At 41.1% G+C, this 25,820-nt stretch overlaps 1 protein-coding gene across 1 annotated transcript in view; it reads left to right on the top strand.

Annotated features, from left to right (window-relative positions):
* MRTFA (myocardin related transcription factor A) overlaps nucleotides 1-25,820 on the top strand; it is a 182,500-nt gene that overhangs the window by 119,804 nt on the left and 36,876 nt on the right. The window contains exon 5 of the mRNA XM_028149946.2: nucleotides 22,013-22,078. Within this exon, the coding sequence (XP_028005747.2) occupies nucleotides 22,013-22,078 (66 nt within the window). The remainder of the gene's footprint in view (nucleotides 1-22,012; nucleotides 22,079-25,820) is intronic.

Here is a 25,820-nt window from a genome sequence, read left to right as displayed (position 1 = left end):
GATTCTTATACTTTACCTATTTTCCTACTGGAATAAATTGCTCTGCATAGAGGTTTTTGCTTCCATGCCTCTACACTATGCCTTACTCAGCTTTCAAGTGCTAAGGAACCTTGTAGGGAGAAGAATCTGGTGGCACATCTAGCTCTAGCTGTGTTGCCAGCCTTATTTAAATCTACCACCACTACCACCCTTAGGTGTGAATGCTAGTGAGTGTCATGGTGGCAGCTGTTTCCATAATTAGCTGGGTAGATTTTTCAATTCATTCTTTTGGTGTAGCTGCCCTGGTTGCCTACCCAGTGATTTGAATGACGGCCCTATGATATAAGGCCGTGGTCGGCAAACTGCGGCTCTGTTGACTAATGAGTTTGCTGACCACTGATATAAGGAATAAAATCAAATTAAGTGAAATGGACAAGATAAGGGTATGACTCTCATATTTTTGGTGGGCTGCCACTGTTGTTGCAATCCATTGTCTCTGGCACTAGCCAGCATCTAACAGCCTTTCTTTCTAAATGAAAAAGTCAGATATGTACTGAGCTATATCTTCTTTTAGAGATTTTATCAGCAAAATATTTGCATATTGTTAAGTGTCCATCTATTTACTCATTTGTTCATTCATTGAATTGCCAGTTAACCATTCTGTTTAATGGTACTCTTCTCAATGCTGTGGTATGGCTTAATTCAAAGTAAATGCTTCCTGGTTTTTCCATTGGTACCTCCCTCTCCTCCCAATTTGGTATGTTTCATCTGTAAACATTTTAAAAACAAATGTCAAGTGAAATAAAATAGTGCAGTGTTTTAGCTCTTTGTTCCACTTCAGTGCAGACTTTGCACAAAAAGGGAGGGAGGCAGAGGAGAGAAGAGGGAACCTGGTCATGTGATACTGCTTGTCTGGCAGAAGTCTTTTGGTTCTGAGCAGAGAAACCAACTGTTTACTATTTTGGGTGAATGAGGTTGGTTGGTTGCTACGAGCATTTTCTCTGAGGGAACCCTCTTGTCTTCCAGCTCTACACATTGAAATCAGTCCTGCTTTTTGGCATTTGGGTAGAGGAGGGAGGTGTCTGTGTCAAGGCCCAGTGCTGACAGGAAGAAATGTTTTCCAGGAGACTTACTGATTCTGACCTTCTGCTGTCACTACTTTTAATGCCCCACTCCCTAAGTAAACTTGGGATCTAGCTGTTCTTGCAAACCTTAGTACTGCGGAAATGAAGTACCCACTTTAACCTAAAGAGCAATGCTAATCAAATCTTCAGCAAATAATAAATGGCCTCTTTAAAGAGTGAGGGAAGGAAGACGGGTTTATTGCAACACTGGCCTTTGGAGTCTCACATCTCCCCCAGCATGCTGGAGGAGAAGACCAAGATTCATCAACCCACGTGCAGGATTCTGCCACTCTCATGGATTGTCCTGAAGCCGGGAAAGGACAGCTACTCAGCAGTGTGCCTGGCCCCTTATCACAGTTTGCGGGAAGGTTGGCATATTTATCCCTTTGGGATTTGCATGCTTTTTTCCCTCCTCAACTTACTGCTGTCTTTTTATCCCCTCCCCATTTTTCTGTAGTCTTTCAAGCTTTGACTTTTGGTGGTGTATTGTCCCAGGGTTTTTATTAAAGCTTTTTGAGCACTCAACAGATAGATAGCTGGGCATGGTACTGCAGGACATATTTCATGACCTGATCAGACAGTGTTCAGGATGTTTTACTTTCTTACTCCTCTCCTTCCACCCATGCAGAGCTCATGTTACCCAACTGAGATCATGGAAGAAGAATGAAAAACTTTTCTTTAGTAAGGTGGGATTCTTCTCCTTTATGTGGGTCCAATACAGTGTTTGATCAATAAAACATAATTTAGCCATAGGTATTTTACAAATAAACAAGGGGCTATGGGTGATAATGACTTCAGTTTCTTCTCTGCTAAATACTAAAAGTAGGTAGATAACCTCTAAGATCTCATAACACTAAGATAACATAATTTAAAATAAAATAACACTTGTATTCCATGTTAGTTTTGGTTTTGGTGAACAATTTGGACTGGCCTTAGCAAATCTTTTTAGTAACTGTAAAATTACATCCAGGTATGTGAAAGATAGCAATACCCATAAAGTTTTCCTTTGTGATCATCCCTCTTTTGTATTCTGAAACTGCTAAGAAAATACTACTTGAGAGTAGAACAGACACATTTGAGTTCTGCAGAAAAAATTCAGTTTTAAATTGGAGGCAAATTCTTTCAGAAGAGTTTTGTATTATGGGAAAAGGGGCGGGGGATTGGGACTTTATCCAAATTCTATCAAATGTGAATGGAAAATAATTATTGACATTTTCCCTCTCCTATCTTGGAAACCCTCTCTTATTCCTTATTAGAATTTATATGCAATTTTAAATATTGATACATAAATGTCACTTTCCTAAAAACTTAGATAATTCTCTTGAATTTTTGAGATCTCCTTGGGACTTTATGAACATCTGACAAGATGAATTGAACATGTAGCATTGGCAAAAAATGAATCCATTGAAGAGGGAGATGAGTGATTATCAGTGCCCAATTTGCAAAGAGAATAAAAAAACTGGTTGAGAGAAGTTGATTTTTCTTTGAATATGTACTGCACTCATGTCAAAACCCAAAGCTACAGTAGAAGGAAGATTATTTGAGAGTCAGAGACAGGTAGTATGGCTCAGGGCTTGTATCTCTGAGCTGTTTGTTACTGTTGGTTTTTTTTTGTAATTTGGAGGAGAGGATTGCAGTGTTTTAGATTCCCAATCTGATCATTAAGAATGTATTTGTTTTACTCATAGATGTGGATAAGAATTAGAAATGCAGACTTGTTGCTATAAGTAGGATTGGAATGGAAATTTTAGACAACTACCCTAAGCAATTGACTCTGTTTTTCTGGTTTTATACTGTGCTTAGAACTTGTATTTAGAATTCTGAATGTCTACTGGATCTTTAGAAGATTCACATTATGCTTTCTACAAATACGTTATACACATTGTTGTTGTTTTTTAATGGCTGTCATTTTGTAAATTGCACAAAAGAAATAGATTGTGCATTAGATAGTGAAAAGTATAAAGGATGACTGATGTTACTCCTTTGGGGCCAAAGCAGGTGTTTGAGGGATAAATACTCAAATACTTGCTTTAAATACTCAGAGATTTGACTCCTCTTAGTCTTCTGTTTTATCATTATAGATAAAGCCCTAATAGTCTTTTCCTTCTTTCATAGTTTTCTTAGTTCTGTCTTTTCTTTTTCCCAATAAAAAAAGAAAGAGATTCTAAAGGCTGGTACACTTTTTAAAATACGATTGTTTAGGGTTATTAGGAGGCCACGTGTGCTACTTTTCTCTTTGTTTTAGTTGACAGTTGGAAATGCCCAGAAGAATAGGAACCAAACTTTTAAATTTACCTCTTATGGCATTAGGACCTATGGGTTTCTCTATTAATAGATTTTTGGCAAGGATCAGATATGCACATTTTAGGAGGAGTAAGCCTTGAAAGATTGATGTTTTGTGGTTTAATACAACTTGCTGGTACAGCACTGCTCAGGACTATATCTGTACTGTCCAATATGGTAGCCACTAGCCACATGTGGCTATTGAGACTTGAAACATGACTGGAATGACTAAGAAACTGAAATTTTTATTTTGATTAAATTTAAATGGCATATACTTCAAGTGGCTACAGTGTTGGATAGTGCAGTTCCAGACCCTTCCCAGTCTAACCTTAGCCAGCCTTTTCAGCTACCTTCTACTATACCCTTACAAGCTAAATTGGAGCATATTAGTTATTTTCTTAACCTTATAGTATTTCCTACTTCCAGTTCTTGATTCATACTGTTCATCTCTGGTTTATGAAGTCCTTCAAAGATGGCTTATATGCTACTGATCCCATGAAGCTAACCTAATCCTTTTTGTACTCTAGTAATTTATTATCTGCCAACTCTTAAAGCATTTATAGCACTGTCTTTGATTACAGTGATTTATTTTACATTTCTTATATTCCCCATTATATTTATAAATTCATTGAGGTGCCTATATAGTATTTATGATTAAAGGTGTGTGGTAGGCTTAACCTTTTCTCCACCCCCATCCCCAGCCCCCAAGTGCTTAGCAAAATATGTTTATACATAGTAGGTGATTCACATGCATTAGCTGAGTTAGTCTACTGAAGTTACTGTGTTTCCTGGCACTAGAGGGCAGTATCATGCCCATAAACAAAATGTTTATCCCAAAGTAACATATATTTTGAGCACTCGGTCCTAATTTAGTTTTATTCAGTCTCATATTAGTAATTCTAATCTTCATAAGGAGCTCACATCTTTTAATTGTTAGTGTTAATGAATAACCTTGTCTTAAATTCAATTCAGAATATGATGTTGAACCAAGAGATTGGTGAGATTTGTATTAAGAAGAAACTTGGTATATCTGAGAAACACTGGCCAAGGCATTAAGTGTCAGAGATTAATTCCTTGAGGGCAGAAGCCTTTTTCTGATAAGTAGCTAGTGTTCCAGCACTGAGCTGATAGTCAGGAACCTGAAGTTCTTGGTTTGATCTTGCCAATGATGCGCTTGGTTAAGTTGCTTGAAGCTTGGCAAACCAGTTTCTTATGTTGTGCGTGGGTGTAATGTCTGCCATCCTAATTCCTAGGGTTAAATAAGATTACATGTGTGAAGGTAGCTTTGTAAAGTGTTATATATAAATGTATAGGGTTATTTTCCTTCTCAATTTCTTCCTTGTACCTAGTGCCAAAGCATGTACATAGTAAGTGATTGATTATAAATATTTTGACATTAATTTTTTACATTTTAAGTAAGGAATGTACTTTGTTAAAGGTTGATGAGAGCTATGTTGATGTAATTACTCCCACCTAGACTGCATGCACTGAGAAGTGATTACAGTCACAATAGTTTGGTTAGCATATATCCTGTCCTTTGATGTTATACAGCCTTAAAATGAACTGTATCTGATATGTGTGTGTGAATTATATATAGTTTCAACTCTTTTTTAGTTTCCTATCTATTGGATTTATTTTTTATGCCCTCTACCCTCCTTAATTAGCAACTTAAAATATTCAGAATGAGCTAATTATTGTGAAGTTTTTGGACTTGTTATAGAAATCCACATTCAAATACAGATACTTAGCCAAACTGGTGTCATTGGAAAATATTCACGAGCATGTTTTCCTGCCAGGTTCATGGCTTAGAAAAGAATCAAGCCATTCTAGAAGAGGGTATTGCAGTAGTTGCTTTTTGGTGAGAACAACCATCAGCCTAGAGCCTTCTCTAGTAAATCATATGCATTAAATAAAATATTCAGCTGAAGTTCATGCAATCTCACAGTTACCAAACACTCTTGCCAAAGAGAGTTGCAGTCACAATATCTGCAATCGAATCATTTCCTGTTCAGGCTTGCAGGTGGGGAGCTGTCTGAAACTGCAGTTCTGTAAGATTAGTTATAAAGAGAATGCTTTGGTGTGAGAGGCCTTGATGATACTAAATGACAACCTAGCAAGTGTGGCGATGGGGAGGGTACCCCAGGATCCTGGGACTAACCAGACTTTAAGGCATAGGTCAGGCTATGCAATCTCACTCCCATGGGGTGATCTGATTAAAGCTCCTCTGGGGCACCAGATATGTGCTGATCACACTCCGGCAGTGGGCCAGGAAGATGGCACATTCCTGTACCGACCTTCGGAAGCCTGCCAGGTTACACAGCTGGCACTGGAGGCATGGCTGTTCTCTGGCACGAACAACCCGGAGAGCCTGCATTTCATCTAGTGTTTGGTCCTCTCCAGTTGAGGGAATGCCTTGGGACTGGGTTGATCTCTGAGTCCACTTAGGGGTTGGCATATATCCTTACATCCTTTGCCCCTACTACCCCATCTTGGAGTTGATTTTTACTGTCAGCATAGCCCCAGAACTGACTCACACCCTCCAAGTGATTCCTCCAGACTGGGATGACCCAAGGTTAGCCTTTGAGATGCCTCCCACCCCAGCCTATCTTCACTGACCCACATTTTTAGGTTTGACTAAACCTTCCATCCAAGAATAGGTGGGGGCTAGGCAAGTTAGATTGTAGTCACTTGTCCCTTCATTGGCTTCAGTGAATCCCTTCGCAGTGGGTGAAAGGAAAATTGGGTATGACACACTCCTTGGGCTTCACCTTTTCTCTCCGCCCCTTTCCTGTTGCCCTTTTGATTTTTTAAAATCTGATACTCTCCTCCCCAACCCCACCCCCCTCTCACACCAATGGAGTCTCCTAAGCTATTTCTGTCGGTTTAATGATCCCCAGCTGTTGCTGTAGTTCTGGCTGTTTTCATGGCTGGGAGAGGCAGAAAAGCCACAAAAAGATGGGGCTTGCTTGTGTCGCACAGAGTATCAGACAAGTCTAATGCATTTTTTCTGAAACAACTATCTGTGGCTTCTTAGGGAGGGATGTTAATACTGGGATAATTTGAAAATGCAGGAAGAGGGAAACTGCAAGCTACTATCAGAACATTTTAAAAATAAGCATTCTGCTGATAGGTGTGGCACTGTTTCACTCAAAATTACGCTAGAAAAATGTGGTATGTGGTAACTGAGTAATAGTTTGATCACTTTGCATTCTACATTTTTTTTAGCTTTAGAGCTTGAATGTTCCCTCCACCCATGGTGTGTGTTGAAGTAGCCAAACATCAAAATAAAAAGGAGAATTCTGTGATAGGAAAATATTTGGAAATCATTCCTGAAGTGGACAGAAAAGGCATTGATTTCAGTTCTGTTTTAACTTAATGCAGGTTTGTTTCGTAAAATTTTGTGCAAAACCTGCAGTAATGAAATGTTCCACTTGCAAATTCAACCACACAAACTTCAGGAAATATAAAGTTGCAGTTCTAACAACATGAACTCCTTTACAGTTACATGTACATTTACTTTTAAGATGTCTTTACTTAATCTAGGGGATGGGAGTGGGAAAATCCTGTAGTAAAATGGGCTGCTATATTATAATAGACTTGAGAATTTTAACCCAATAATTTTAGCTAATAGACTTTCACACTTCATATGCTGTATGAAGTTTAATTTTATGAATTTCATTCTATAAAGAAGAAAAACTTTGCTGTAGCCTTTACCAAAATTTTATAGACAAATATATAAAATTTTATATCAGCTAGGATTTGAGGGTGAGAAATTATTGTTTTTTTCTTTACATATCCATAGAGTACTATACACATAAACATTTGAAGAACTTTTAGATTGTGTGTGTGTGCACGTGCGTGTGTGTGGATGTATTTTTAACCCATTTGGCCAAAATTTTATTTTCTAAAAACCCTCTCTGCTCCCTAATTCTTCCCCTAGAAAAATTTCTTCTAACTTAAAAATTATTTTTATCCAAATTTACATTTTTATTTTTCTTAATGTCAGTTAAATGAAATGTCATTAATTAATACAAACACTGTAAATTAATTTCAAAAACATCAAATAGGAAAGCCTAACCCTGACCAGGTGGCTCAGTTGGCCGGAGGGTCATCCTGTACACCAAAAGGTTTCAGGTCTGATTCCTGATCAGGGCATATAGGTAGGTTGTGGGTTCTATCCCTGGTTGAGGCACGTACAAGAGGCAACTGATCGATGTTTCTCTGTCTCTCCCCCCTCCTCCCTCCGTCTATTCCTCCCTCCCTCTCTAAAATCAATAAACATATTAAACATATCCTGGAGTGAAGATATACTAGTAAATAAATAGGTAGGTAGGTAAGTAGGTAGGTAGATAGATAGATAGATAGATAAGAAAGCCTATCAGGAGAGTTAGTACTGATTATTCTACCATGCTATATGTTTTTCAAGTCCATATTATAAAGCTATAGAAAGAGTAAGTATTCCAATGTAGTTTTAAGGGAAAATTTTTGGTTACTTCTGGCTTGCTGTGTAGTAACTACCCTTTTCCAGGTTTTAAATCTGCTAACCTGTCCCCTACTCTCAACAGAGATGAGTATAAAGTCATCATCAGTAATACCAGCAGAAAATAGCAAATGAGATTCGAGACTGCCCATATTTTCTGGGCAAACTTACAGAACGAATGCAGCTGGGAAAATGCTGTCCCTGGTGCCTTTGACTTTGGAGGGATCCCTGAGATGGCCCTGCCAGTTTAAAGGAATGACATTCCCAGTGTATCTTCACCCCATTCATACATCTGGCACAGGTACATGCGATGATGTTTGAGCATTGTCTTTTGATCCTCAGAATAGGGACTCATGACATTGAAGCAGCTGGCTGTTTGAAATCTGTCTACTGCAGTTAGAGAAGGAAATGACTTCTTTTCTCCAAGGTGGAGATGAGCAGTTACCTGAAATGAAACGGTAGCCCCAAATTTTTGAGAATGTGGGAAAGAGTTTGATTTATTTACTTATATATTTATATATAACTAGAGGCCCGGTGCACAGATTCATGCACCGGTGGGGTCCCTCAGCCTGGCCTGCGAGGATCAGGCCGAAACCGGCTCTCCAACATCCCCCGAGTGATCCCAGATTGCGAGAGGGCGGTTCTCGGGTGACAAACCCCAGAATCGGCCTCCGTCCTCTGTGGTTCTGGGTGCGTCACCCGAGAACCGCAGCTGCCAAGTCACCACAGCTCAGCAGCTCCTGCGTTGAGTGTCTGCCCCCAGTGGTCAGTGCACGTCATAGCTACCAGTCGGTCAATCAAACCGTTGGCCTGTTGGCTGGTCACTTAGGTGTGTGTGTGTGTGTGTGTGTGTGTGTGTGTGTGTGTGTGTGTTATATATATATATATTATATATATATATATATATATATATATATATATATATATATACTAGAGGCCCGGTGCACGAAAATTTGTGCAAGAGTAGGCCTTCCTTCCCCCAGCTGCTGGCACCGGCTTCCCTCTGGCACCCAGGACCCGGGCTTCCCTCTGGCCGCTGGCAGGCACCCAGGACCTGGGCTTCCCTTGCAGACCAGGCTTCATCCGGAAGGTTGTCTGGAAGGACCTCTGATCTAATTAGCATATTACGCTTTTATTATTATAGATTATTAATATTTTTTGCTGTGATTCTGGGGTTAAATAGTAGAAAAAGCATTGACTTTGGTATTAGGTCAATCTGTGTTTGAACACAGGCTCTGCCTCTTATTAGCTGTGCAAACAGTTACTTAATCTCTTTGAACCTTTGTTTCTTCATCCATAAAATCAAGGTAATACATAGTACAGCTAGCTGTTGAGATTAAATGAAAATGAATCACTGAAGTAGTACACCCAATCCAGTGTGACTGCATAATGTAGGAATTCAGCATATTAAATTCCTCATTTTATATCTGAGTTTCTTTCTCAATATAAGCCTTTTCTCACTCAGTGCCTTTGCATTTGCTATTTCTTCAGATCTTTTCATGGTTTATCATACTATTTAGGTTTCTACCTAAGAGTCATCTATCTACTCAGAGGTCTTCCCTGTGTACTCTGTCTGAAATTACCACCCTCAGTCACTCTCTCTATTCTCTTATTACACTGTATTTTTCTTCACATAATGTACCACCAAAAATTATAATATATATATTTGTTATGTTTCTCCCACTAAAACGTGCTTTGTGAGGGCAAGGACCTTAACTGTTGCCCATTTTACTGCTACATCACCTAGCACAGTGCCTAGCATATAATAGGTGCATGATAAATATTAGTTCAATAAATGAATTAATGAATTAACCTAGAGTTTCCCTAGTACCAGGGAATAACCCTGGCAGAATGCAGAAGGGTAGTTGTACCAGGAAGTGAATGCTCTTTGCCTTTTCAGTGTGGATGTTTCTGCTTTGAGAACCAAGTGGCAAGTAGGCCTGTGAAGTTCTCTTGTAACCTTCTATACTATCTCCTGTCTCTGGGATAAGTCCCTCTAAATGACCTTTACTTGTGACCATTGTTGCCCTGTTAGAGTTCCTATTCCTTTTGGAATCCTATCTAATAATAGACAAATATGCAAATTGACCATACCTCCGACACACCCACAAGCCACGCCCACAAGTCACGCCCATCATCCCATCAGAGCGAGCATGCAAATTAACCCAAACCAAGATGGCTACAGCCACAGAGAGCAAGGTTTCCTAGGTAACAGAGGAAGCCAAGCTTTCCGCCTGCCCTGGCCATGCCTAAGCCTCCACTCAAGCTACAAAGTTTCAATTATAGAAGGTAAACAAATTCAAACAAATGGCGCAGAATGGAGCTTGAGAGAGCAGGCCAGGGTTGCCCCTGGCAACAGGGGAAGCAAAGCTTTATGCACACCCTGGCCGGGCCCACCCGCTTAAGGCTACAAAGTTTCAATTATAACCCCAACACAAATGGCTACTGGAGCGAGCCCTAGGCTTGGCTCCGCTCCAGGCTACAAAGTTTCAATTGTAGAAGGAAAATAAATTCCAGATACCAGGGCCTCTGCTTGGGTTGCCAGGGGGCGTGGCCGGCCTGCAAACCACCACAGGCCCCTCGCTCAGGCTGCCCCACACCTCAAGGGAACCCCCACCTGATCCCAGACGCCCTTCAGGGCAAACCAGCTGGCCCCTACCCCTGTACCAGGCCTCTATCCTATCTAATAAAAGAGTAATATGCAGATTGATCATCACTGCAACACACAATATAGCTGCCCCCATGTGATCAAAGATGGCCACCACAAGATGGCCAGCAGGAGAGGGCAGTTTGGAGGCACCCTGCCTGCAAGGGAGGGCAGTTGAGAGGGACCAAGCCTGCAAGGGAGGGCAGTTGGAGGTGATCAACCCTGCAGGAGAGGGCAGTTAGGGGTGACCAGGCCGGCAGAGGAGGGAAGTTAGGGGTGACCAGGCCGGCAGAGGAGGGAAGTTGGGGGCAAACAGGCTGGCAGCAGAGTGGTTAGGGGGTGATCAGGCTGGCAGGCAGAAGCGGTTAGGGGCAATCAGGAAGGCAGGCAGGCAAGCAGTTGGGAGCCAGCAGTCCTGGATTGTGAGAGGGATGTCCGACAGTCGGACATCCCTCAAGGGGTCCCATATTGGAGAGGGTACAGGCTGGGCTGAGGGACAACCCCCTGTGCATGAATTTTGTGCACTGGGCCTCTAGTTTAAATATAAGAATTCTTTTCCGATTGTAGAGTTGTGAAATGTCAAATACTGTTCACTTAAATCACCTGGATTTTCTCCTAGTTAGTAAGTATATAGGTCTTTTCTAGCCACTTCATGCAGATAGCACTATTAGTGCAGTGTCATTTTTAAACACGGGACTGGTGTGTTTTATGAAAGGAGAAGCGCCACATTTAATAGGGATTTGAGGGCTCAGGCTGTAGATTGCGATAGATATCTTGGGCATGTTGCTTAATCTCTCTAATGCTCAATTTCCTCATCTACAAATAGGATAATAATAGTGTCTTCCACAAAGCCTTGTTTTAAGAATTAAATAAAATGATGCATGTGTGTTTTTACCATTTTATAAGTAACTAGAGGCCCAAAGCACGAAATTTGTGCAAGGGCCTTGGACCCGGACCCCACCCGCCATCGTAGCGGCCAGGGGCCTCTGCCACCTCTGCCTCGGCCCCCACCTGCTGCGGCTTTGTCCGGAAGGAAGGACGTCCCGTCTAATTAGCATATTATGCTTTTATTATTATAGATTATTACACAATATAGAGAGCTTTTATTTTGAATATTTTAGTAGTTCATGTTCAATTTTCATAAGCTTATTCTTCGTAAATTAGCAGGATAGATGTATAAGTAGCTAGGTTTACCAAACCAGGAAGATCTCTCATCTCTCTGCCTGTATTCCTGATGATATTCAGGTTAAATTGAAAATATTTACCAGTTTGGGGGGTATTATTTCTAATTTGCAAAGCTGATTGAGAGAGAATTTAACTCATATTTACACACTATATACAGAGATGGAAGAGAAATTTAGGGAATTGTGAAAGGGATGAATGATTGAGCATATTGATAAAACTTAAACTTGAAATCTCATTATAGATGACTATTGACATTGTGATTGTAAACAGAATTAGGAATTCCTCTCTTCAAGTCTTTGCAACATTACTTTATTGTTTACTAGAGGCCTGGTGCATGAAATTTGTGCACTCGGGGGCGGGGCGGGCCTCTCAGTCCAGATTGCGAGAGGGCGCAGGCCAGGCCGAGGGACCCCATCGGTGCAGGATTAGGGTCAGGGAGGGATGCGGGAGGTTGGCCAGCCGGGGAGCAACCGCGGGAGGGCTTCAGGGCATGTCTGGCCCGTCTTGCTCAGTCCCAATTGGCCAGACCCCAGCAGCAAGCTAAACTACAGGTCCGAGCGTCTTCCCCCTGGTGGTCAGTGCACATCATAGCAACTGGTCGACCAGTTGACTGTCTGCCCTCTGGTAGTTAGTGCACATCATAGCGAGTGGTTGAGCGGCCTTAGCATATCATTAGCATATTATGCTTTGATTGGTTGAATGGCCAACTGGACGACAGGACACTTAGCATATTAGGCTTTTATTATATACTAGAGGCCTAGTGCACGAAATTCGTGCACTGAGTGATGGGGTGCCCCTCAGCCCAGCCTGCACCCTCTCCCATCTGGGACACCTCGGGGGATGTATGACTGTGGGATCGGGCCTAAACTGGCAGTCGAACATCCCTCTCACAATCCGGGACTGCTGGCTTCTAACCACTTGCCTGCCTGCCTGCCTGATTGCCACTAACCGCTTCTGCCTGCCAGCCTGATCACCCCCTAACCGCTCTCCTGCTGGCCAGATTAACACCTAACTGCTTCCCTGCCGGCCCGCTCGCCCCCAACTGCCCTCCCCTGCCAGCCTGGTCACCCCCATCTGCCCTCCCCTGCCGGCCTTGTCACCCCCAACTGCCCTCCCCTGCTGGCCTGGTTGCCCCCAATTGCCCTCCCCTGCTGGCCTGATCTCGCCCCCAACTGCTCTCCCCTGCAGGCCTGATCTCACCCCCATCTGCCCTCCTCTGCCAGCCAATTTGGTTCTGATTAATCAGTTTCTATGCCAGTCAGCATCAAAAGCTCCACCTCCTAGGCAGCCATTGGCTCCTCACAGTTCACCCAGATTTGGTTCTGATTGGTTGGTTTCTATGCCAGTCAGCGTCTCTGGGCCTATTAACGGGGCCTGATCAGAAAGGCGGGGCTGATCAGCAGCCCAGGTGGAGGCCTGGAGAGAAATGGAGGCGCAGCTGCTGGCCAGGCCCAGAGAGAAAGAGAGAGGCAAGTGCCGATCAACAGCTGCCACAGAGGCTATGGATTAGACCCTGCTTCTCTCTTCAGGCCTCTCTCTGGGCCTGATTTGCAGTCTCCTCAGCAGTCAGTGCTGGGTCACCACGCCTGCAGCCATAGCAGTCAGTGCTGGGTTGCCACGGCAACCCAGTGCTGACTGCAGGACTGACTTTTGGTTGGTCGAGCCTCTGGTCGTGACGGACCCAGGGTTTTTATATATTAGGACTAGAGGCCTGGTGCACGAAAATTCATGCACTCCCGGGGGGGGGGGTGTCCCTCAGCCCGGCCTGCACCCTCTTGCAGTCCAGGACCCCTCAGGGGATGTTCGACTGATGGCTTAGGCCCGATCAGACATCCCTCTGGCAGCCCAGGAGCCCTCGGGTGATGTCCACCTGCCGGCTTAGGCCCTTAGTCGGACATCCTTAGTGCTGCTGTGGAGGCGGGAGAGGCTCCCGCTACTGCCACTGTACTGGCCAGCCATAAGCTGGCTTCTGGCTGAGCAGTGCTCCCCCTGTGGTAGCGCACTGACCACCAGTGAGCAGCTCCTGCATTGAGCGTCTGCCCCCTGGTGGTCAGTGCATGTCATAGCGACTGGTAGTTCCCAGTCATTCTGCCATTAGGGTCAATTTGCATATTACTCTTTTATTATATAGGAGGATTGTGTGTATATACATATGCCACAAATCATTTTATAAATTGCATTTATGAAAAGGTACATTATTTATTTTTAATTAATTAGTCATTTATAGAAATCAATAATATATTTCTGTACAAGACAAGGTAACATTTCAATTTGAAAAAACCTGACTTTTGATATGTTTTAGTAATTGATTCATAAATCTTTCTGAAAGGAGAATCAAATCCATGGGATTTTTAAGTGAAGTTTTTCCTTTGGAATAATTTTAGACTTACAAAAAGTTACACAGATAGTACAGAGAGTTCCCATATACCCCTAATGTTAGCATCTTACATAACCATGGTACATTTATCAAAACTAAGATATTAACATTGGTACACTACTAAGCAAATTCCAAACTTTATTTGGATTTTATCTGTTTTCCCATTGATGTCCTTTTTCTGTTCCAAGACCCAATCCAAGATACCACATTGCATATGATTTTTAGATGCTGAATCAGTAGGATCCCAGAGAGAATTCACTTTCTTTTTCTCAGTTCCACTTTTTGTTTGTTTGTTTTAAATATAGATCTGAATTTCAGCAGGTCCTTCTTTCTCTGGTAACAAACGAATGGACCTTTCTGGATCCTTTAACCACTATTTCCATATTGACGACTTAGAATTTCAGGAGCATACTTTCAACATTCATTGTATATTTAATTTTATTAATGAACTAGAGGCCCAAATGCACAAAATTCGCACAAGGGGCTCGGTCCTCGCAGCCCCTCGCAGCTTCAGCTGGCCCTCGCAGCTCTGGCTTCGTCCTGAAGGTCGTTCAGGAGGTTGTTCAGCTGTTCGGTCTAATTAGCATATTAGCTCTTTATTATATAGGATGGGTAGCGATTCTTCTCCTTTCTCTAAGTCTTGCTTTATACATACTAGCTTGCCTAGAGTCTGGGAGCAGAGAGTGCATCTTCGCTGACTACATGTTCCAGAACTATCTTCCTAAGGGAAACAATTCTCCTTTCCCTTCTTTTCCAGTTTGTCCCTCCCCTCTCCCTTTCCCCTGTCTTCCGATTCTTTCTCTGATGTTTTTTGGTGTCCACTTAAAGGGTGATTCTGTAAGTATATTGCATTCACTTGGAACTTATACAATATTCATATAATCAACTCAATATACAATGCTTGCCCCTTTCCCCAGAAATCATAGTTAGGTTGACAGTAAATCCTTCTGCTTAAGGGTAGAGCTAATTATAGAATACGTAGAGCCTTTAAAATGCTGTTGTTTATGTTAAAAGCACAAGCCAGAAATACATTTTTGGTGTAGTGTACACTGTGCTAACCCATTCAGGCTCGCTTCCCAAGTCGAAGGAAGAAAATTAATCATGAAAAGGATCAGAGAAACTTAGTTTAGAAAGTTTGAGGAAATTATATATAAGAAATAGAAAAAAAATCCAGAGATGCTGTAGGGCAGGGTAAGGATTGAGAACTAGGGAGCATCTTTCTAGGCTGTATCAGGAAAGACATGTTGGAATTTATAGTAAGTAGGGGCCCAGAGTAATGTTACTTCTTAGGAATGATATCAGGGAATTACTTGAAACTTTAATAAAACTGACCTTGAGGATAAAAAATATTTTTTAAGGTCCTGTTTAATATGTTCATCAGTCTTACCCCACATAGAAAGGATCTTGTTTCTCTTTCTTTGTGACTTTCAGTGTTGGTTAGTATCACCTTTGCACCTAAAAAATAGATAACTATTTGAATTTTTATTGCTTTTAAGAAATCAACTTTATTATTATTATTTATGCACATTTGTGTATCACACATAAGACCAGATGATTGGAATTTGGCAGGGACCTTTAGTCATACTGCATGTGTGTTAACTAAAATGGAATTTTCCTATGACTTTTTAAGTAAAACTCTGTATTACAGATAACAGTATTTTTCTTATAGCATTGTAAATTACTCATTTGAGTCTCTTTTCCCCCATTAGGTTTAAAAATTCAACAAGGATGAGAACAGTGTCATATTCACTTATGAATCTCTAGCATTCAACCCTCGCTTTGAGAGTACAAAAGATACTTGAATGTATGAATTGAATCATGGGAACAGTCAAACTGCTTAGTTAGGATGTAGTGTCTGAGTATGGTTTGTTTGAAAATACTTTTCACTCTGTTAAGTACTTATTTGATTGTTGTTTCCCCCACAAAAGGATGAACTCCACTGAAGGCAGCTATTAAATTGGTCTGGTCACTACTATATCCCCAGCAGCAATCAGTGTCTGGTGTGGATAGTAGACCCTCATATTTCTTGAATGAATGCCTAAGGAAAGTTTTTACAAGGAACTAAGGAAGATCTGAATAAGGCATGATGAATATGAAGTGAATAGATGTGCTGACCCACTAAGCAAATACGTGTAAAGAATAAATGAAATTGTGTGCCTTCTCTTACTTATTTTCATTCAGCTTACTGAGCTCTCTGATTTTCAAGGAGTTTTAGTATCTTTTTAAAAAAATATATTTTATTGATTTTTTACAGAGAGGAAGGGAGAGTGATAGAGAGTTAGAAACATCGATGAGAGAGAAACATCGATCAGCTGCCTCCTTGCACACTCCCCACTGGGGATGTGCCCGCAACCAAGGTACATGCCCTTGACCGGAATCGAACCTGGAACCCTCCAGTCCACAGGCCGACGCTCTATCCACTGAGCCAAACCGGTTAGGGCGAGTTTTAGTATCTTAAACAATTGACTGTATGGTAGTAAAGAGGAAATGTGAAAAGTTAATTAGCACAGAATATTAAAGGAGGGTCCGACCTCTCTAATATCCTTTATTCTTTTCTTATAAAAGATGGATCATAATTTGTACTTATTTATATGTGATTTGATGTTTTTTACCCCAATTGAACTGAAAGCTTTGTGTGAGCAGAGACCACAGGTGTATGCATCACCCAGTATAGGGCCTGACACATAGCACAGGCATACCTCAGAGATATTATGGGTTTGCTTCCAGACCATTGCAATAAAGTGAATATCACAATAAAGTGAGTCATAATCCCTTTTGCTGGTGGAGGGTCTTGCCTTCAATTTGTAAAAAAGAAACACAACCAGTACCATATGATTTCACTCATATGTGCATAGAGAGCAGGCTCACAGCTGTCAGGGAGGTTGCGGGGGGAGAGAGAGGGATTGAGAAAACCCCCCACTACATTTGTGAAGTGCAATAAAATGAGGTATACCAATAGTTGTCTAGTTAATATGTGTTAGATGAATGAATGGAGAAGAACTCTCTTCATCCCAACTCGCAGTTCCTATTTTGGTGGTGATGTTGTAAAGTAACTCAGGCAGTAGAACATGAGGAATACCCTCTAAGAATGAAGCTAGTTGAGTGTTCAGAGAATAATAACCTTGGGATCTGAGTGATAGGTAATGTGGTTTTACAATTGGGTGTCACTAAATGATTTTTCAGGCATGTAGGATAAACTGAAGTATAAAATACACCAGTAAAGTAGGTATAAATCACTACTGCAAAGGTGAACATTCTAACACCAGCATGCTAAGCTTTAAGGCTAAAATCCACACTGTTCCTTCTCCCATCTTCCCAAGTGGAAGCCACAGAGCTGGGCTTGAGAACACTGCACTTATTTTTGCTTTTTCTTTACAGTCCTGATTGACCCAATTGTTTTGATGGCATTACCCTTTGAATACCATCAAGGTACTTCCATGTTCTTACAGGGCAGAAATAGGTGATGTTCATTCCTTTGCTTTGATTTCTCAAGTAGCCAGTTATTCAAATAGCAATTGATCGCTTTTGTTTGAAACAGGTGGAAAACTTTATTATTTCCACTTTATGGTCCAGTTTCTTTTCTTTTCTTTCCAATCCTTTTCTGGCAGGCAACTCAGTTGATTTACCATCCACTAGCTTTAAAGACATCTGCTCATCTATATATAGGCTGCTCGCACAGAACCACTTAGAAACAGATGATATATTAAACTTGTGGAATTCAGTAACAGTGAACATAGAAAGACTTGTACTCAAATAGGTATTTTTGTTTAGTTTTTATTGATTTGGAGAGGAGAAGAAAACTAAATGTTGATGTACGTTAAATAGATTTCGTTGAATTCTTACTTTTTGGATCTCTTTGGTCTAGCACTGTCTGTGAAAATATTAATTTGAATTAGTGTTAGGTCTTGGTGAGGGTGGATGTGCATTAAATGTATGGCCTCTGAAATATACTTCTGATTAGAGTACCTTCTGCAGCTAATACAGAGCATATGCCTTGTAATGTTATTTACTGAAAGTGAGTTACTAAATGATTTCTTCTAAAACGAATAATCCTTAAGATCTGGAAACATAAAAGCATTTTATTTAGTGTTTAAATTAAGAGAAAGTAAGATATATTAAAAAAAGGATATTCATATAAATATTTATTTCTTTGTAGTTGAAATCTTAGAAAAAGGATCATTGCATGTATACACAACACACACACACACACACACACACACACACACACAGAGGCAATCAGATAAAGTATAAAATAAAGTATAGGTTGACTACCATAATTCTGAGTTTACTGCTTAGGTCTTTTCACCCTCCTTATAAAGATTGTTAGAGTTAGTAGGAGAGGGTTATGCAATGTATAAAACAGAACATACCTACAATCAAGTTGTGATACCCAAGATAATACTGATGCTGGGCAACTTCTGTTATTTGAATGGGGAACTTGGTCAGATTTCAGATAAGCATGGAATTTGGAGTTAACCCAAGTTAACCCACTGAGAGGGACAAGATGGAATTTTCAAATAACTAAACTTTAATTTCATTTAGTTTTAGAGATGAAAAAGGTTTATTCAGTAAACTTTCCTCTTTGAACTAGAGTTCTTAAAATATAAAGCTTAAAAAGATTTTTACTTTGCTCTTTATAAAAAACTTGAATCATAGACTCAAAGTTTTGCTTTCATGAAGCAATAAGTTTTTTAATTCAGAAGCTTGCATAAAATATTCCTGTGGCCTTATCTGTATATGTTTGGTGTTTTTTTTTTAGGAGGGTTGCTGGTTGATATTTCAAAATTATTCTTGGCCAACAGCCATAGTTCTCATTTCTTTGAGGTGTTCAGACTTATTGAATTACATTAGATTTTCATGTTCTCTGAAATCAAATTAATTTCTTGTATTTTATACTTTTCTAATAGCACATCTTACATTGGCCTTAGAAATACTATAGAAAATGACAAATATTTGCCCTTTTTTCTCCTCTTTATCTTGCTTGGCATTTCTCTTTCTTTCATATGGGTTGGTTAGTATTAAGTGCTCACACTTTTAGAGTCACAGGGCCTTTTTTTTTTTTTTAAGTACGTTAAAAGCCTGTCAGTTACTTAACACATGGCTGTCTCAGCAACACTAACTTCTAACTACTATTATTTGTATTTTATTATTATAATTGTTATTGTTACTGATCTATGGTTATAATTTATTCTGAAATCAAGTTCCTAGATTCATTTAAATTTGTTTTATTGAAGTTGATCACCCAAACTTCTTTGACCCTGGCCTGAAGTATCTATTTTCCTCAGGCCCTTTGTCTCTCTCTCTAGAGAATGAACCCAGGTGATCACATTCCATGCCTGTTATCTCAACAGCACAGGGTTCCAGAAGACCCTGGAGAAGCAGAGAGTAAGGAGCCCAGGGTCTGGAATCAGAATGCTTGGGTTCAAATCCTGTTACACTTCTTATTAGTGGGATAACCTTAGGTTAATTACTTAATTTTTCTGGGCCACATTTTCCTTATCTGTAAAATAGGATTAATAATATTCCTCTTGCCATAGGGGGTTTTGAAGAGTAAACGAGTTAAAACATGAAAGTACATTGAATAGTGTCTGGCACAGAGCATATAGCCTGTAAATATTAGCTATTAGAGTGGCTATTGCTGTTTATACCTATTTTATTCTGCAAGGCTTTGCTTTTAACAGTGTTAATTTGTAAAAGAAAAAAAAAAATATATATGTAATTATAGCTATAACCTCCTGATTAGATTTCTTAGACTGTATGTATCATCATTTTGAGATTCAGTTCAATTCAAGAAACAATTATTAAATGCCTACGGTATATTAAGTGCTATGGGGGGGGGGGGGGGGGCATCTATAATAATAAAAGCCTAAGCAACCATCGCAAACTGAACGGACAACCAAACCAACCAAGCAGGCTGCGTAGGGCGACCAGGCCAGTGGTGGGGGGCGGTGGGGGGGGGCAGTTGGGGGTGACTAGGCCAGCAGGGGGGGCAGTTGGGGGCGATCAAGCAAGCAGGCAGGTGAGCAGTTAGGAGCCAGTGGTCCCAGATTGTGAGAGGGATGTCCAACTGCCGGTTTATCGGGCCTAAACCAGCAGTTGGACATCCCCCGAGGGGTCCTGGATTGGAGAGGGTGCAGGCTGGGCTGAGGGAAACCCCCCCCCCCATGCACGAATTTCATGCACTGGGCCTCTAGTACATTAATAAGATATATTTCCTGCCCTCCAAGAGTGTATAAACTGGCAGGAGAGAGAAAATATATTCAGAGGGTAAGTATTACACAGGGAAAAATATTACTATACCTTTTATATCAGATAAAAAGTAGCTCACAGTAGGCCTAGGCTAATTCTGAATGCTGGGGGATGAGTTGGGATGGTCAGTTGAAGAGGGTAGACATTTTCAGGTGAAGTGAATAAAGAGTTGGAACATGGTACTTGAGGAAGAGTAAATTGGACAGCCTTCATTGGGGTGACTTAGAAGGAAGACACACAGCACAAGGAAGGACACAAGCCAGTGAGCTAATACTGCAACATGGGAAAACATAGTGCAGTAAACTTTATAAAATAGGAGAGTTGCGGAGGGGAAGGAGATGAAGTGGCTCAGAAATTTTAATATTAGTACGGGGAAGGATAGTGATACCATTAAAGAGAAAAAGAATAGGAAGTGGATTAGGGTTTTGGGAGAAAGACAAGTTCTACTTTGGGCCTGCTGGATTTGAGATCTAGTCAGAAGCCTAGTTATGAATGTTGGAGGCCTTAAAAACGGCTCTATGGATGGAAAAGACAGATATTAGGGTAATATGGTTCCTAATAGAGGCAGGTCCCTCTCAGATGTGACTTGCAGGGACCTTATAATTGAAAGAATTATCCTGTAAGGGTACTGTCCTTGGCCCATGGGACCCTTCTGTGAAATTTTTGAACATTTTCTCACCTAGCCTCTGAATGCAGGCTATGACATGCGTCATCATTCTGCATGTGTGCAGTGGTAATACTCTTTAGGTTTCATTGGCATTTGAAATATAGATCATTGAGTTTTAAGTTTAAAAAAATTCCTAATAAGTTGTCCAATTAAGTGGTGTTGCCAGAGTGGAAATAGGAGAAACACCTGTCACTTTCCCCTAGCCTCTTGCTTTAATCATCTAGGCCAGTGGTCGGCAAACTGTGGCTCGCGAGCCACATGCGACTCTTTGGCCCCTTGAATGTGGCTCTTCCATAAAATACCACGTGCGGGTGTGCATGTAAAGTGCAATTGAAACTTCGTGGCCCATGCGCAGAAGTCGGATTTTGGCTCTCAAAAGAAATTTCAATCGTTGTACTGTTGATATTTGGCTCTGTTGACTAATGAGTTTACGACCACTGATCTAGTTGGTTGGTGTTTCACCTCAACAGAAAAGGCTCTACGTGAATAGGAAGAAAAGAGTTATATTAATGGTAAAATATTTCCTGGTGAAAATAGGTATGATTTTTAGATGCAGATGAAAAGATTTTACCAATATTTCCTGATCTGTGTGAATAACTGTATCATTCACTATATTTATGGTGGTAAACATTTGCTACCGGGAGGAAAGTATAGAATATCTGGGAAGCTTTTTCTGCTGGGTAGTGGTCCTCATATTTTCTTTGAGTTAAGCATTTGTGTGTTTTTTCAACCTTGAGAGGACAGTGTTGTAGGAGGTTTTGAGCAAGAGGCAAGAGTTTGGTACTTTGTGGATTGTTATCGCCTTGCAAGACCCTTTGCAACTTCCTCTCGCCGCCCACAGCAGAATACGGAAACCCTGCTGTATCAGGCCACTTCTGCAATTACAGTCACAATTCAAGGGGATCCTTCTTTTACACTACACCCTTCTGTTTTGAGACTTTCTTTGCATTTGAAAATGTGTCTTTTGTGGTGGAATGCCCTCCTGAGCCTTCATCTCTTCTCTCTCTTTGCTGCCCTGCAGTGCTGCAGTTGAAGCTCCAGCAGCGGCGGACGCGGGAAGAGCTGGTGAGCCAAGGGATCATGCCTCGTAAGTACTCTCTCTCTTTCAGCATTTGATTGAGTTGCTTTTAGGACATAATTGTGTGTACCCAGTATGCCACAGAAGGCATCCAACAGAAAACAAGGGCAACAGGTTTCATCTTTCACTCTTCTTGCTTGTGTTTTTCCAAGTTCAGGACTCTTCATCGCTAAGAGTGAAGGTAACTGCCCTAATTGATTGAGTTCAGTGAAACCAGCAGCAGTAGTTTTGATGGTGTCAGCATTAGCTTTTGAATGCACCTTTAAAAGGGTTACACTTACACGCCCTGCTACACTTCCCTTTATTGGAGGAGCAGATCTTGAGCTGAAGTATTGTGCGGAAGAACCTACTTCATGCATATGATTTGCTTTGTGTTCAAACTCTTTTCTGCCTGGTGTTTTGAAACAACAAGAGTTTTTTGGTTTTTTTAGAGTGAGATCCTCAGGTACTCTAGGCTGGCCTGGGTGTGAATGTGCTTGAATGAGACTTAGATGGCTTGTTGCAGAGCTGGGGGCAGAACTGCATTACTCAGGGAGAAATGAAACCAACCTTGGAATCTGTTAGAAGAATAATAAAATTTGCTTCTAACATTAATAATATTTATTACAAACTGAGTGGAAGCTGGAACCAGCAAGATTTTGCTCTTTTTTTTTTTTTTTAAGATTTTGCTCTTTTTGACATTTCTTTTTAAGTCAACAGTGGGCTTAGACTCTCCTTCTTTCGTTTTTCTTTGTATGTTATTGCTACTTGAATATACCCTAATAAAATAAAATAAAATGTCGGACAACAATCCCTAGCTTCACAGTAGGAAAACTAATGTTTTTCACATTAATTCAGTGCCTGCTCACCTACTGCCACTGTATTTTCCTAATTCTCATTCATCCATTCACTCAAAATATTTGAGTGCCTAGTGTATGCCTGCTGATTCAGCAAGATAAATCCAGCTCCTGGTCTCGGGAGTTTTTTATTTAGAAGAATACTGGTAATTAACAAGGAGACAAATAAGATAATTGCAGAGTATGGGAAGTGCTATGAAGTAAATTAACTGGTTGGTATGTTAATAAGCAAAAGAAATGAGATGGGTCATTTCGGATAAGATGGTCAAGAAAGCCCTCTCTGAATAGGAAATATGTGAGCTGAGATCTGAAGGTTGAGATGGAGTTAGCCATGTAAGAGTGGGAAGAGGGCCCCGGGAGACGGAAGAGCAAGTGTAAGGGCCTAGTACAGGAAAGGGCCTGGCATATTGAAAACCTCAAGGAAGCTGTTGTGGCTGGGGCCTGGTAAGTGAGAGGAGAGCAAGGCCAGTTAAGATTGGTAAGGTGAACAAGACCAGAATGAGGGCCTTACCAGCCACACAGAGGAGGTGGATTTTATTTTAAGTACAATGGGAAACCATTGAAGACTCTTAAGCAAGTGAGGGTGGGATTTAATTTATGTCATTGTAACGGCAGGTCCATTTCTGAAAGCTAGAATTATGTGACAAGTTTAAGGAATCTGGGCTCTATTTCTATCCTAAGCATCAGCCAGGGGACTTTAGTGTCAAATTCATCTTTTTGTTTATTGCAATGAACTACCAAGCCATTCACCCACATTATACTGTCTTCTTTTCTGGCCCTCCAGTGAAGGATTCCCTACCCCCAACCCTTAAAGTGCCAGATAGAGCAGATGGCTTATGCAGTGGATCGGTAATGGGATGAGGTAGGGCAGTGTTGTGCTTTACAGAACCCTCCAGGTCTGCCAATCTACAAACCTTTGTAGAGGAACAAGTTACCAAGAGTCTCATTACTTGTTCCATTCACCAAGAACATCAGGTGTTTAGCAGCTACTTTGTGCCCAGGGTAGTCCTAGATGCTATAGAGCAGCGGTCGCCAACCGGTGGTCCGCGGACCGCTGGTGGTCCGTGAGGTCCGAAAGGTTGGCGACCGCTGCTATAGAGATTAAAGAAATATGTTATGGTACCTGCCCTCAAGACATTTAATTGTTTATTTGGGTAGCTAAAACTTACCCGTACACAATATAAGGAGCAATTCATTGCTGATCAGTGGCTGTTGACTGTAATTACAGTACTAGTTCTGAGAGCATACGGCTACATCTCAGAATCTGTAATATGTTCGGGATCTAAAAGCCATGCAGAGGTGCCCTGCAGTCTTCTTCCTGTCTTTCATTTGATACCAGGGGCTACTGGAGATCATTGTTTAATAGGATTTACTGAATGTGATCTCTTTGCTTAGGACTAATCATGCTTCAGTTATTGCAGTTATCTGTGTTTGTTTCTCCAACTAGACTGTGAGCTCCTTGAGAAAGTGTCTTATTTATATTTCTGTACCCAATGCCTGGCACCAAATGAATGAATGGGTGAAGACACACAGTTGTAAAGTATGGAGAGAGAGAGAGAGAGAGAGAGAGAGAGAGAGAGAGAGAGAGAGAGAGAGAGAACGAACAGATATTACTCTGTTGCAAACTTGTTGAATTTCTGGACATGGAGACATGGAATTTGAAACAACACTCCAGTTCTGTCAGGAGGCGAGGTTCGAAATGTTCTGAATATCTAATTGTATACTTGGGGTTAGTCTCTGTATCTGTGAAGTGAGAATAGTTGTCCTTCCTATAGGAATAGAAATGACCTGCTTCTGTGGGAATACTGCATCTTCCCTCATAGCAAGAGCCCCCGTCAGCTGTGGGCACAGTCTCGGTTTTCAGCTTTTCTAGTGAAGGAAGTAGGTAGCCAACGCTTCTGAGAGAGAATGTTGAGGCCTGGGAATAGCTTCCGGTATGAAATACCCTGCTCATCTACATACCTGGTTATACAAGATAGGGTCCTGAGTTCCCAAAGAGGAGGCTCACTTTTTGCTAGCCGCCCCCCCTCCACACACACACACACACACACACACACACACACACACACACACTATGAGTAACCCTACTTCCTCACCACAACCCTGCACCTGCTACCTTAATTCCTATTGTAATCTCCAACATCTTCCACCTCCCAGACATCATCATGTGCCATCTTCCACCAATGTCTCCAGTCTTTCAAAGAAAACATGAGCAGTGCTGGGGCAAACTGTAAATGACCAGAAAGTTGTTGATTATTGGAGATTTGGAACCCTGAAAAAGTAACATTTGGTTTGAAGTACCCACGTCCATTCCCATCTTGCTGGCCTGAGGAGTTTCTGGAAAGTGCTTTTATATTTACCTTGGTTTTACAAATTAGGAAGTGGGTAGGGCCCTCAAGCTGAGGGAAAGGAGCAGTGTAGTCATGGCTATATTCTGTCCCTCATCATTTATGTGTTCATATCTTTTATCAAATTTTTCTCATCCCAGTTTTTTTCTTCTTCTAGTTCTGGGAAGAAAAACCCACCCACCTCATCTCCCAGAATACTTGTGCACAGTTCCCATGTAGGACTGGCTCTCAATTTCATCATGTCTGTAGGATACAATGTCTCCAGTGGCTCTCTTGCCTTCAGGATTGGCCATGCTTCTCATACATATCATTCAAAGTTGGAATATGGCCTTTCCATAAAGTTCAGGGGATTAAAGAATCTCTCAATTCTGATACATTTCTCTCTGCTGCTTGATAAGCTCTGTTCATGGCATCCAAACTATGGGGTATAGAAGTTGATTTCTGATGTATTTTTAAACAGGATCATTTCCCAGAATCCTTCATTCTCATCATGTAAACATATGTTTCATTTAACACCACTTAAACCCTACCAAATACAGAGTGCCAGATAGCAAAGGATTACATATT

Source organism: Eptesicus fuscus, chromosome 7, assembly GCF_027574615.1.
Source record: "Eptesicus fuscus isolate TK198812 chromosome 7, DD_ASM_mEF_20220401, whole genome shotgun sequence".
NCBI classification, from domain to species: Eukaryota; Metazoa; Chordata; class Mammalia; order Chiroptera; family Vespertilionidae; genus Eptesicus; species Eptesicus fuscus.
This window is presented reverse-complemented; position numbering and strand designations above follow the sequence as displayed.